Raw genomic sequence first — 13,616 nt, 5'->3', positions numbered from 1 at the left:
GGAAGATCATTTCTGAAGTTCATGGATTTGTTTTCTGGAGAACATTTGGTGACCAAATACAACAGCTTTATTTGACCTCTATTATTAATTTAAAATGAAAATATATAAAATGACTAATGATGGAAGTAATAAAAAGACTCCAGGAAGCTTTAAACGACTTATTTCCTGATCTGATAGAGGAATGGAAAACTTGTGTTTATTTAAACAGTTTTACTGTTTTCTCTCAAGATGAAGATAAGATAAATGAATATAGAGATCATTGATACTTTGACCTTTATTCAACCTGGAAACAAATGCTGGTAAAAGGTTCCCCTGATCTTCATCAGGTATGATGAGTCTTTCCTCCTCCATATCCTGAGGCTCATGCAACATAAGGAAACATGGCACCAACTGTAAACTCTTCATATAGTAGAAAATGTTAAAGCATGTGCTCCATGTCCAGGGACTCGGGGTCAACGGGTGACCCCGAGCAGAAAATGGAGGGATGAGGGAATTCTACCGCAGATTAATATTTTGTCTTTTTCCAACAAAAAAAAATCCCTTTTAAATATAAAAAAATTACACCAACCTCAAAACTTTTACAAACAAAACCATTTTTAATAGGAACACTGTTTAGTTTCAGAGTAAAAGGGATTAATAAATTAGGTTTATGAGCTTAAACCTTTCAGCCATGTCGGCTCCAGTTTGACCAGAAAGACCTGGACACGCACCAGTGATTCCAGTTTTATTTGGTCTGTCCTGCCAGTTTTAGTTTCTCTTCAACTATAATTAAAACATAAAATATATCCATGTTGTATTTTTAAACAGGGCACTTATGCATTATTTTTGTGATAATTTTGTTTGTATGGAGGATCAAAACCGAGTCTGTAAAATTACAATTTGTCTCAAAATTAAAACTAAGAAGGACTAAAAAACAAAGGAGGGTTGAGAAGAAAATAGTTCAACTGGCATCTGTTCTAGATTTCGTTTAGTTTAATAAATCATGACGTCTGCGGTTAATCAGCCAAACATTTTCTCAGGGATGATGAGAATCTCCACCTGAACAGCAGACATGTTCCCGCACCCTCTCCTCTCCTCTCCTCTCCTCTCCTCTCCTCTCCTCTCCTCTCCTCTCCTCTCCTCTCCTCTCCTCAGCTTTTCGGCTGAAGTCCTCTTGGTGACGCTCTGCTGACATCACTCGGATGTTCCCCACTCAGCTCTGCGCATCAAACCCACGGAGCTCCTGCGACTCTCTCACACTCCGTCCACACTTTGTTCTCCGCCTGCTGCTCTCAACGCTATCCGCCAGATACGCACCCGCCGCGGGCTACCTGTGCGCACTGCGGCCGGGCCACACGGGGGAGGGGTCGCGCTCCTGCCCGTCATTAAGACTCAGAGGATCTGCGCTCGGTCCGGAATCAGGAGGAGGACGCGCTGAGCTGCGGGAGGAAAGGAGGAGGAGAGAGAGAAGTTGCCTGGTTTGAAAGCAGGCGATCTGAACTGAGTTGTAAGTTTGTGAGCGGGCTGCCGGAGGAATAACTCGGAGTCCGGTCTTGGCACACCTCGGTGTTCTGGATATTTACCTCCAGTGCAGAAGAATGGCGAGAGATTACGCAGCGCGCTGCCCGCGCTCTCTGGGGCGGAACGCCTGGATGGTGGCAGCGGTGATCATTCTGGCTGCTCAAGGTAAGCCGAACCGAACCGAACCGAGCCGAGCTGGGTACCAGCGGAGGCTGAGTCCTCCTGCGCCGCGCGCTCTGGATCACGGCTGATCTCCGGACTTTCCAGCCGCACATTCCCCGCTCATGCTCACAGTCACGTCTCTGGCTGATGTCTGACTGTAAAAGTTTCTGATCCCGCTCTCCCTCCACCAGATCGCAGCTGAGTTTCAGCTGGGGTCTTGACATGCGAGGCGTGGCGTGGTTTTTGTCCTAATTCCTGGCTGCTTCCGTCGGCAGGTGACTGCTCAGGAAACCTAATCCTCTCTGAGCCTCTACAAACCCCTTCATGCACGGCTGACCTGCAGTCTGTGTTTACCTGCAGAGGGAGACGCGTGTGCGGTCAAACGGGACAGCAGCTGATTACTCCCCGTTAGAACAATGATGAAAATCGGAGCAACAGGGTGATGATGGGGAGCTGCGCTTCTACTGGCTTCTCTATAGAAATCCCGCCTTAATAATTAAATGGTTAATTAAAGAAAATGCAGATCATACTTGGATACAAATGGCATAGGTGGCTCATACAAAATGTTCCTTATCGGCACCATCTCACCATGAATCGTTCAGTAAAATAGGAGAAGTGAAGTGGATCACTTTGGTTTTCCTGTTGACCAACAGATGTTTCTCAGCTGCACCAATAATGATCGATTATCTGCTGTTCTGCTGCTACGCGCCAAAAAGAGTCAAAGAAATGTTATAAATGAATCCTGTGGCGCGTTAATACATCAGTAATGACCAGTAATTTTCGGTGTGATTACATGATATCTGAACCATTTAAAATCATGCACAGTATTTCAGATCCAGGCAAATTTGCTGCCCTCCTGGTGACGAAAAGCCTTAAAATTAATCAAACTTTTATAGTGGTGGAAAATCTCACAGTGAGAAACTCAGAAACTGTTGATTCTGCACAGAATGCTGCAGAATCAACATGTTCAGAGTCAAACGTCTGGTCAGTTCTCCATGACTTCCTGTTTTTTGCTTGATCACCAATAAAAATGGGAAACATGAGAGAACGCTGGAAAGGAAGGTTTAAAAAAAAACCCAAAGCCGATGACTTGTACTGGTCTATAGGTTGTTTGGAAGTCTCACAAAGATAAATATTACATTTTAATAAAGAACCACGTGTCCTCTAAGTACGGTGGAGGATCTGTGATGCTGTGGGCCTCAGAGATCATCCATCATCTGCTTATCCTCTCAGGGTCCTGGGAACGTTTGGTGTTTATCTGCATCATTGATCGGAGGAGAGGCGTGGTCCAATATGGACCGGTCGCTTGTCCATTAGAGTAACAACCCCCCCCAAATCTTGAGAGACCAATTTACCTCACAGTTGTGCTTTTGGACTGTGTGAAGAAGCCGGAGAACCTGAAAAGAAGCCAGGTGGGGATTTGAACCCAAGACCTTCGAACTGCAAGGCAGCAGGTTAGCCAGAGATCAGCAGCTGCTTATTTGAAACTGAAACAAGCCGAGTCTGTCAGCATTGATCTGAAACATATTAGAATCAACAGAAATCATTCAGCCATCATAAAGCCAATATTATTCCATTTCTGACTCAGTTCAGTGGGGAAAAAAAACAGTAAAAACTGAAAGTTAAGGTTGAATTTTCTGAAATATTTCAGTCTGACATTATGCTACTGCAGTAAAAAAAAAATCAAATTTTTACTGAGAAGCAGTAAATTTATCCACCAGTATGAAGCCTCTTTGTCTTCCTAAAATGTTTTTCTGCAATATTTCAGCCCCATCCAGACTTCTGTACAATAACATGCCACTGTTGTTGTTGAAACTTGGTAATGAGCCAATCAGATGGGGATCAAAATCAGACATTTGACTTATCAACAAAGTGTTACTTGTTGAGTCAAATGTAAAATCATAACGGTTGGACATCTCCACTGATGCATAACTGGGAAAATCTTGTTTGTATTTATTTAATGTTGGATTCCAAAGTACAGCTTATCAAAGTCCCTGCAGTTCAGTTTCCCTTCATGGTCAGTTATTGAATCCAAACGGCTTAAACAAAAGCCTGCTTGTGTTTTCTCCCTTCAAAGTAAAAGCAGAAAACAGTTTTTCCCTATTAAAGTCTAATCAATGCATCTCGACTGAAACTAGTCAGGTTTTCAGTGTTTCCTCCGCTTCCTGCAGACAGCTGCAGCCAGTCACGCTGAACATATTGGCATAAAAATCTGTTTTCCTGTTCACCGTCAGCAGAAATCTGCCCCGACTGTTGCTCCCACCTGGGTGTAACTCGTATCGTCTGTCGGAGCTGTCCCCGAATTGTCACAGAGGAAACAGAAGATGGGTCATATTGGAGCCGTGTCATCTCTCACGCTGTCGCTCCGCCGAGGCGCACCTCAGAGATCAAAGCGGCTGGGAGCCGCGCTGCGTTCAGCAGCAGCATCTGTCATGAGGAGCGGCGACCAACGCTTCTCTTTCCCGGGTGAAGGTTTGACCTTGATGGGGACCTCGCTGTGAACCCAGCCTTCCTCCTCATGTTTGTGTGAAGCATGAGGGCTGTGATGCTGCTGCAGCCTGGGCTGCACAGGTTGGTGGAAGGATGACAGCCGCTCGGCTGAGACGCTGGCTACATCCGGTTGTCTGAGAGCTGTCAGATTATTGTGACAGCATCCCCACAGGTTACGATTTAATTTGAGCATGCAACAACACAACTGTCTTGTTGGAGGAGGAGAAATCCTCGGCGCTCATTTCACCCACCACAGCCGGAGGAGATGCAGGTGAACGCAAACGTTGGTTTTTCCTGGCATCTAAAGCAACTTTCAGCAGAATTTTCTCTTTCTGCCTTTTCCCAACAGATCTGTGACTGACATGGTGATGATATGATTAGATACAGCAGAAATACTAAGGGTTTATGTTTGTGTGATCACACCTCTGATACTCTTTGTTTTGAAACACCTGAAGGATACAAATAAAACTGAAAGCGTTCAGTCTCCTGTTTTCACTCGCTCCCTGAAACAAACGTTAAATGCAGCAGAGAAGCCATGATGTTGGAAGAACCAGGTTAACCTTGAGTTAAAAAAAGTGTAAAACAGGGTTGAGTGGATCTCCTTCTGCAGCAGTGATAATTAAGTCACTTCAGGTGCCCCTCTCCTCTGAGGCTGGGCTCTTTGGGCTCCATCCTGCTCTGAAATGTCAGCCATGATGAGTCCCCTTGTCGGCTCGCTGGAGACGAACGACTGATTAGCTTATCACTTGGAGAGCAGGCGGCCGATGATTATCGCCCTTGCAGCGCCGCGGCCTGATTATCGAGAGTCATTAATGACTCATGGTCTGCTTTGCATTGCACCGTGTTGTTGTTTTGCATATTCATGCATGTATGTGCATTCCAGTGGTCCGTTCTGGTTTTCCCTCCATTTGAAGACTTGATCTGGAGCTTCTCTGCTTTGGCATTTTCATTTTTTCCTTTCTGTTAATGACGACTTGGGATTCCTACGACTTAATGCTTGTTTTCACAAGATGAACAACATAAATATGACTTCTGTTGAGCTGCACTTTGTCTGTGAAAGGCGCTTTGAAAATACAAACCTACTTAATTGATGGTTACTGTAAATGTAAGTGAACTCTGATGGTGTCAATATAATAATGTGCATCTTCCCTCAGCTGAAGCAGTTATGATCTAAACCATTTGTGCTTAAATTGCTCAACCGAGATCAGACTTGACTCGCACTTGTTCTTCAAGGTCTCAAACTTGGACTCTGACTCAAGTTTTCAGGTTTGAATTTATCTTTATTTCAGGTAATCAGAAGTGAAAGTTAACACAAGCTAATAGAAATATATTTCTCCATTTCTTTCCAAACTGTCATGGCTTCACTAAACAGGGCTGGGAAAGGCAAAAATAAAATTTTTAAAATTTTTATTGTGACTGTCATTGAGTTTTATATTATATGCAGCCATGTTGGATTTTGTGGTTGTGAAAAAGCTTTGGACTTTTCCACTTTTTTGTAATTTATTCCACATTGAACTAGAAATTTGAATTGAAATTGAAATACAAATGATCACTATTATTTAGCTGTATTTGGTAATTTAGCATGTTTTCTTGTTTTATCCAACTAAAAGCTTCTCAGTGTAGATTTATTTAATTCTTTCCTAATAATCATGAAAATTGTTTGAGTCACATTGGTATGAAGACGATAAACCGTATTTACTATAGATAACAGAGCTGCTCCCGGCTTCTCCATATATATATATACAGATATATATTTATATATCTCATTGGTTATTTAGAATGATCTGAAGCAGTTTTGTAAAATGCCGAAGTGTTTGAGAAGTATTGAATAAGAACATTCTTCCAGCAGATGTTTAAGACTTTCCTCTGGTCCTTGATTTGAATTTCTAACATACACCAAACGTCTGTGTCGGCAGATATGGAGATCATGAATCTGATGAGAGATTTTTTATTTCAGCTATTGGAGACCTGGAACCTGTCTAAGACTTGTAAAGAAATTACTTTTGAAAATCTCTGGAAAGTCGGTTTTTTCCCATCTTTCTACAAAAACATGTAAAATCACATCCAACGTTCTTCCTCAAGAGGAGAGAAAAATCTCAAAACAGTCATCAGCTTCACTCCTTGGGCCATTTCCAGAAGATGAGATGGATTGACAACAAAGTGAATGAAAATACAGACCTTTTTATTGCGTTAATTAAAATTCATAACCAAGCTCTGCTTTGGGAGACGCGTCTGTGAGCGGCTCGGTTGCGGCCGACTGTTGGCTGCGGATCGCTCTTCGCTGCATAATGGTGCTGCTGATTAGCTCTTAGAGGAAAACCTACAGGCTGAAATATTGCTATCCAAAGAATCTATCACTAAAAAAACTGATGAAAGGCCATTTAGCTCTAGTATTCACAGCCCTGAAGCTTAAGCGGGATTCTGTGGAAGTTGGAAGGTTTTGATGTGAGAGAAATGTTTTGGAGATGGGTGTATTTTTGTTTTCATTTGTTTTTCTTGATAAATAATTTAGATTCCAAGCTGTATTAAAATGTCTGAACATGTAAAGAAGCTTCAAATTTCCAACGTAACACTTGGAGTTGTTGGATTCCTCAACCATGCATGAAACTTTCAGCTGCTCCGTCCTGCAGCTCACTGACTCCTCTGTCCCTAACCTCTTTCAGAAAGTCCTTCACGCTGGGACTTGGACGCCTCCTGGCCGTCTGCTTTTGGACAGAACCGAGGCGGGCGGCGTGGGGTGTGGTTGTCAACCTGCCGCTGTGACGCTTCTGGGCCTCCAAGGTTGCGAGGAAACTGTAAAGGTCGACTTGTGTGAGGGAGGGCCGGCTTCGCGGCTCCAGGGTGTGATGCAGTGATGGCAGGTCGTCTGGGATTTAATCGCGTCAGCAACACATTCTCACCGTTAAGCTTTTAATTGCGTGAACTGAGAAGTGCAGAGAGGGATACTGTATGAAAAATTTCCATTGAAAAATTTTTTTACAAACATTTCCATCAACTCTTAAATGGATTTTTACCATGATTTACGTTAGTCATGTTTAATTTATTCACATTTCTGTGAATCCAAAAGTGACATTTTCTGTACATTATGTTATATAAATGTACTGTATAAAAATGATAAATTTAATACATTGACATAAAGTAGAAAATACACGAAAAACACCTGGGAAGTTTTAAATTTCCTTCAGATTTCTACGGCTCATTTCTCCATATTTTATGGATTTTGTGTCTGTCCCTCTGGGGTGATCGTCTTTAAGAATCGGTGGTGGCTGATGTGAGATTCTTGCGGTACGGTAATGTTGAGTTAAAATCTAACAGCTTCTCGTTGTTTTTTAGGGACTGAAACAGCTGGCCAACCAGCTTGCAGCCTTTTGTGTAGATTGGATAATAAGTACTTTAATAAGGACGACGGTTGGCACTGCTTCTGTTTCCACACAATCACTCAAAAAGTGAAATATTTCCAGAGTTAGATATGTCTTGTTTGCACGTGAAAAGCAATCGGATGACCATTCATAGCAACTTTCTCATCTCTCCAGAACTTTCTAGCATCTTATTAAAATAATTTCTACAGTAGGAACCAAATAATAGTTTGAAAGCTGGACTGGTAACCGATCTGTGCTTTCTTTATATTTAGAAATGACTTATTTTGTCCCTCACACACTGTTGGAGTGTGTGTTGTTCTTTAGAGGAGATGTCTGATTGGCTCTGCATCAACCCTGATGGTTGATATAGACTCCATGCTTCCTGTGATTCTCTCCACGTCTTTATTTAAGCTCTTTTCTCTGACTCATCATCGCCTTGACGATCAGTCTGTTGCTCAAGGATGGATTTCCCTTAACAGGAACCGTTACAGTTATTACTATTTATTAAAATTACTTTTTTCCTTAATTATAGCCTTTTCTCTGCCAATTTGCAAACATTATCATGTTTATTGGGTTGAGTTAATGTTCATACGTATCTAATTGTGATTCTTGTAGCAACTTTGAGAAGTTAACCGGAATGACTTGTTGGATATTATTTTTTTTTTTTGCACACTTAAGTCATTTTACACGTTTTTGTGACTAAAAAAGCAACACAGCTGCAAAGTGTCAAAATAATGTAACTCTAATCACAAAATGCATAATAGCAAGTTTGTTTGAAAGTCTGAAAAATTGTAAACAGTTAAACATCCCAAACCTCCAACCTGGGATGATCATTACAATGTAACTAACCTGTCTTTTTTTTCTTAATTACAAAATTCTCCTCTCTGTGAGTCCAAATTAAGTGGAGACATTAAAAGAGAGACTTCATTCTATGTGCAGCAGAAAGTTTCATCTTCAGTGAGGATGCCTAGTTTCACTCGTATTTCCTGGTTTTGGCCCTGGCGGCTCTTTGGCCTCAGATCGTTGTTTACTGATGGTCAGAGATTCAGCGTCTGCAGGGTGGATCTCTCCTGATTCCTCTGTTGCACCAACGCGTGCCTTTAGGGTTTTGTTTGTTTCCGATTGGTTTGGTGGAATCAGGGTGAGGATTTTGTGTTCTGTGCGGCTGCAGCTTGCTGAATGCCCACAGAGCAGCTTTTAATCCATCACTTCACCCGCCGCAAGTCAGAGTACGAGTCAGCAAATTTTCCTTTCCTTCCTCTTTAGTTCTTTCTTTTTGAAGGATCGGGATCGTAAGCAAATTCCACATCAGGCTCTTTGGAAATAAACCATATCATGGCTAACACCTTGGCACCTCTTTGTGATTCCTGGGCAAACAGGTGTCAGAGGGACGAGGGATTACTGAGCGGAGCAACAGGAGCGGAGCCATGAATCACAAAGGAGCTGATCCGCGGATGGCCAGAGGAAAGCTTCTGCGTTTTGCTCTCGGGGGTTTTAGTCGTCTCTCTGCATCATGAACATCGTTAGACGTTTGAAAAACACCCAACCTCTCCTGCGTTCTCAATCAATGCTGCTTCCTCTCTCTGGTTTTTACTTTTGCCTCCATGCCGGGTGGGAAAAAACACACAACTTCCAGCGGGGGCTTTCCAGGCTTTCAAACCCGGCTCATTCTATTCATTTTCTCTTTCCTTTATTCCTCCCCTCTCACTCGCTCTCTCTCATTCTCTCCCTTCCTTTCTCTCTCTCATTCTTCTGCTCACGACCCGCTCCGAGCCAGCCGGGCTGGCTGCGGCTCCATCCCAGCTCCCGAGTGGAGGCCCTTTTGTTGGCTCAGCTTTTGGTGGAATTAAAAGGGGTGCCAGCCGCCCCCTTTCCCCTCCTCCCTGCCTCTCTCTCTGCTGCTCCCGGCTCCTCCAGCCCTCATTGTTTGGAAAGGGAAGGGATTCAGAAAGTGTGAAACTGTTTAGACAAGCATCTCTGCTCTGTCTGCTCTGGGAGTGGAGTCGTCGTCCTCCCGTTTCAGCCGCCGCTTCCTTCCCAGATAGTTTGCTGGTGACAAAATGGAAATGGCTTGAACCCTCTGTGTGGGAGTGCAGCAGTGGATCAGGCTGCGATGTGACTCTGTGACATTTCCTGTTGTACCCATGTGGGCGATTTAATAAGCGCAGTAACATTTGTTTGCCTCACTTGCATCATTATAAAGCCTTTAGGCAGGGCTTCCTCCTGCAGAGAGACGGGAAGAGGGACGCTTAAACTGGGAACCGCGGGAGCCCAAACTGATCCGCGTTTGCAGATTTACAACTTGGAATTTACACGGCAGCTAAACGGAGGTATAAAGGAAACATCCTGGATGATGTGCAAACGCTAATGAGAGACGGCAATTTAAAATGTCAACGATGGGACCCAGTAGAGCTGACATTACTCATGCAGAAAGCAGATTTCTTTCTCACCCCCGTAACATTTGTTTGTAATCAGCGGTATGTTGGGATGAAATATCAGAGTAGGTGGAATAGAATTAGCAGACATTATTGCAATTAAACATTTCAGGAGTGTGATTAGAGCAAAACCACTTCAGGAGGAATATTAAAATGTAGATCTTGGTCTATTTTTTTATCCGCTGTTTGTTCAAAAACTCGCATTAACACAAACCTTATTACTGTACAGTTTTTTTTACATTTTACTGTCACAAAGCATAACTCAGAAAGTGTTCTGCATATTTATTCACATCCCCTTTTCTTTGATGCTCTTATTATTATTATTATTATTATTATTATTATTATTATTAGCAGAACTGCAAACATATGAAGACATGACTTTCAGACTCAAATGGAAATGACCAAAAGCCTCCTGGTGACTCTGGAGGAGATGCGGTGATAAACGGCTCAGGTAGCTGAATCTGTTGACAGCTTTTAGTCTTGCTTTCCACAAATCTGGACTTGATGAGAAACTGACAAGAAGAAAATGATTGTTTTACCACAAGCCGTGTAGGAAACATGGAAAACATGTGAAAAATTTTTCTCAAATGATGTCAAAATTCAGCTTTTATTTGGCCTAAATGCAAAATAATGCGGTTTTAGAAAAACTAACGCTGCACCTCTCTGACACATGGTGGTAGCAGCAGCAACAAACTCTATGCATGATTCCTTTTAAAGGTTTTGGACATGAAGTATGTTGATAAGTTCAGATCTATCCTGGGAGAAAAGCTTTGGTCGTGTCCAGCAGGACAACAGAAACCAGTGGAAAATATATTTATGTGCCAGAATGGTGCAATTAAAATTCAGACCAAAAACAGTTTGAGAATTTAGTTGCAAGGCCTGAATATTGATTGTATTTTTACTGAATCAGACTGACCTTAAACTACTTTACAAACGTAGCTGGACAGAAATGCTCTCCTCTAGACGTGCACATCTGGGAGAAACACAGAAAACAAGACTTCAGTTTTAATAGGACAGAATGACCAAATATTAAGGCATTCTATTCTTTTCAAAATTGTATTCATTAAAAAGAAAAAACAGATTTCATTTACCTTTAGATGTGCACTACTTTTTATTGATCTGCCTCATAAAACCCCAATAAAATATGCGGAGCTCTTGGTTGTAATGGGAATAAATATTAAAAAGCTGAACATGTGCAAATACTTTGGCAGAGTATTGGTTGTATTTCCATATTTTGCATTAAAACACAAAAATCTAAGCTTCTTAAAGTCGAGTAAAGTTGCTGGTGGTGCAGTACAGAGCTCAGGGTTGTATACCGTCTGAATTATGGAAGCTCTACACATGTCAGTCTTGCATAAATCATGAGTCTATGATGCATGTTACAATTTATGAAATATAAATTGGTCACATGATTCCTGCAGAAGTAACTGGTTCTACTCAGTCTGCAGTTTTCCCTTCAGTTTGTTGCCTTTGCTGTCAAACACACAAACTTTTCCTAATAACTGCATGAATCAATCAATCAATCAATCAATCAATCAAATTTTATTTGTATAGCACATTTCAGCAGCAAGGCATTTCAAAGTGCTTTGAAATGAATGAAGCCATTGTTTAGCACATCATTGTGATTAGAGGGAATCGCACTCGAAGTGAAACGTCTTTCCTGGCTGAGGAAGTTTGGATCCAAGAAGTCTACATGATCTTGAAAGTGAGTTTCCTGTCCTGGCTCAAGTCGGAGCGCTAGAAAGGTCGGCCATTGTCAGCTGTCCCTGAAAAGTGACGATACTGCTGAATGTTTGAACCGTCATCCTCTGACTGGAGGAGACAAACATCCTTCAGGAACTCATCCAGATTTCCTCTAAGCTGTCCTGTCGTCTGCAGGACTGTCTCTGTTTCTGGTTGGATCATGTTCTCAGCTCCCAGAGGTCTGGATGGTCCTATGGTGAATGTACTGATGCCTCTACAATAAGGTCTACAAGCTCTTGTTAAAATATGTAAAAAAATATATATATATATATTAGTGCGATGTCAGTTTTTACTGGTCTGGATGCCATATCTTTAGTCACCTTCACCACATCCACAGCATTCTTCAGGTGAGTAATTCTGTCAGATTTAGTTCAGATGGTTCCCACAATTTCATTTTCTCCCTGCGATGCCAGAACTTAGTTCAATGCTTGGATACAGAAAAATAGAATCTGTTTTTATTGTCGGCTTTCTGTCAGAGACAAAACTCACTGTTTTTAGTTTCAGCCGTCTGACAAAGAGCTTCAACTACATGGAAAAAAAGTGGCTGGAGAGACAGAAGTCTGGGCTTCTCTGTGGAAGCTGCCACCTCAATGACTGAAGATAATTAGATAGATGGATGGATGGATAGATGACACGGCATTTCACTTTCTTGCATTGTTTTGTGAGATCTTTCAACCATTTTTTTGCCTTTTATAAAAAGGCAAAATAGGAGAAAAGTCCTGTTTTTGCAGTGTGCATGTGAGGGACCAGACTCAAACGAGGACAAAAAAGTGTTTTAAGTAGAAAAAGTTTCAATTTAATTCTACCAAAAATAATTAAAGCATAAAGATTTAATGCAAGAATAAGTCAAAGGATAAGTAACAAGTGCAGAAAGGTTAAAAAAGGATGTTGTTATGCAAATGTATCAGTCTGGAGAAGGGTACAGAACAATTTCCAAAGATATTTTAAAAATTTACTGACATTTTTGTAAATTGAGATCTTTTGGATATGAAATGTCTTGAACTGGATGATACACTTATGAAAATGTCAGAAAAATCCGACTAGGACAGTTCGACTTTTGGGACGAAGTGATGTGAGGAAAACTAGAAGGTGGAATTAAATCAGAGGGTAATATTTCTGTCCCCTCAGCAAATGTACTCTTTTGGCTTTTGAATCTTATTATTTTGTCACTTTAAAGGTCAGATAATGTAGAGAAATGATCCTGGTTTTATGCTAAGAAAATACAATAACCTGGCTTTTAAACACCTTGTATAAATACTCTGAAGATGTGACAAATTAAACATGAATGCACTGAAATGTCTTTGTGTTGTCCAAGTGTTGCTGAACTGTGCAGTAAGACATTCTGTTGCAATATTAAACATTTCCTCCATGCCGCGGCTGAAAAAGCTCTGGATTGCGCCGTAGGTAGACTTTAGATTGTTGAAACGAGGCATGAAAAGGTCAGACCAAATATCAACCCTTTTAACAAATGTTCCTGACCGCTTGGTGAGACAAAGTAGCGACTCAAAGAGAGGGGGAAAAAAATGAAACTCAACACCTCTGAGGTAATTCAAATAGAACATAGGAAGTGAATTGATTTATCTGTTCCTCTGCCTCCTAAAATAGCCGGACTGTCCAGCTCCCTGCAGCTGGCAGACGCTTGGAAACAAGTTGTGGAGGTCAGCAGGTGAACGGCCACAGGAGGAGGAGACATCCTGAGTGTGCTGATGAGATGTTGAAGGAGAACATCGCTAAGGACGAGGATTTGTGCTTCCGGCACTTTCCTCACCTCCCTCTGCTTCCTGTGCTTCTTTATCATTCCTTAAATTGGCCGCATCGCCCTGCATGGTGTGTGTATGTGGTGTGTACTTGTGTGTCGATGGTAGTAATCTTAATCAAGTGGATCCACTTTGACAACATTGTTTCTCATTTGCATGTACAACTCTAT

The 13,616-nt window shown here is 41.8% G+C and overlaps 1 protein-coding gene and 1 long non-coding RNA gene across 4 annotated transcripts in view; one reads left to right on the top strand and one right to left on the bottom strand.

Moving 5' to 3' along the window:
- Window positions 1–256: 256 nt before the first annotated feature.
- LOC116731759 (uncharacterized) lies at window positions 257–2,980 on the bottom strand. Its single transcript, XR_004341621.1, has 2 exons — window positions 1,563–2,980; window positions 257–1,418 (listed from the first exon to the last, which is right to left on the bottom strand). It is a non-coding gene; the product is annotated as an uncharacterized LOC116731759 (long non-coding RNA).
- The window catches only part of pvrl2l (PVR cell adhesion molecule related 2 like), a 341,169-nt gene continuing 328,965 nt past the window's right edge, over window positions 1,413–13,616 (top strand). For all 3 annotated transcript variants that reach the window (XM_032581593.1, XM_032581592.1, XM_032581591.1), the window contains exon 1: window positions 1,413–1,665. In XM_032581593.1, the coding sequence (XP_032437484.1) occupies window positions 1,578–1,665 (88 nt within the window). In that variant the 5' untranslated portion in view covers window positions 1,413–1,577. The remainder of the gene's footprint in view (window positions 1,666–13,616) is intronic.

The sequence above is a fragment of the Xiphophorus hellerii genome, chromosome 13 (genome assembly GCF_003331165.1).
Source record: "Xiphophorus hellerii strain 12219 chromosome 13, Xiphophorus_hellerii-4.1, whole genome shotgun sequence".
NCBI lineage: Eukaryota > Metazoa > Chordata > Actinopteri > Cyprinodontiformes > Poeciliidae > Xiphophorus > Xiphophorus hellerii.
Note: the sequence above shows the minus strand (reverse complement) of the source record. Positions and strands in the feature narration are given on the sequence as shown.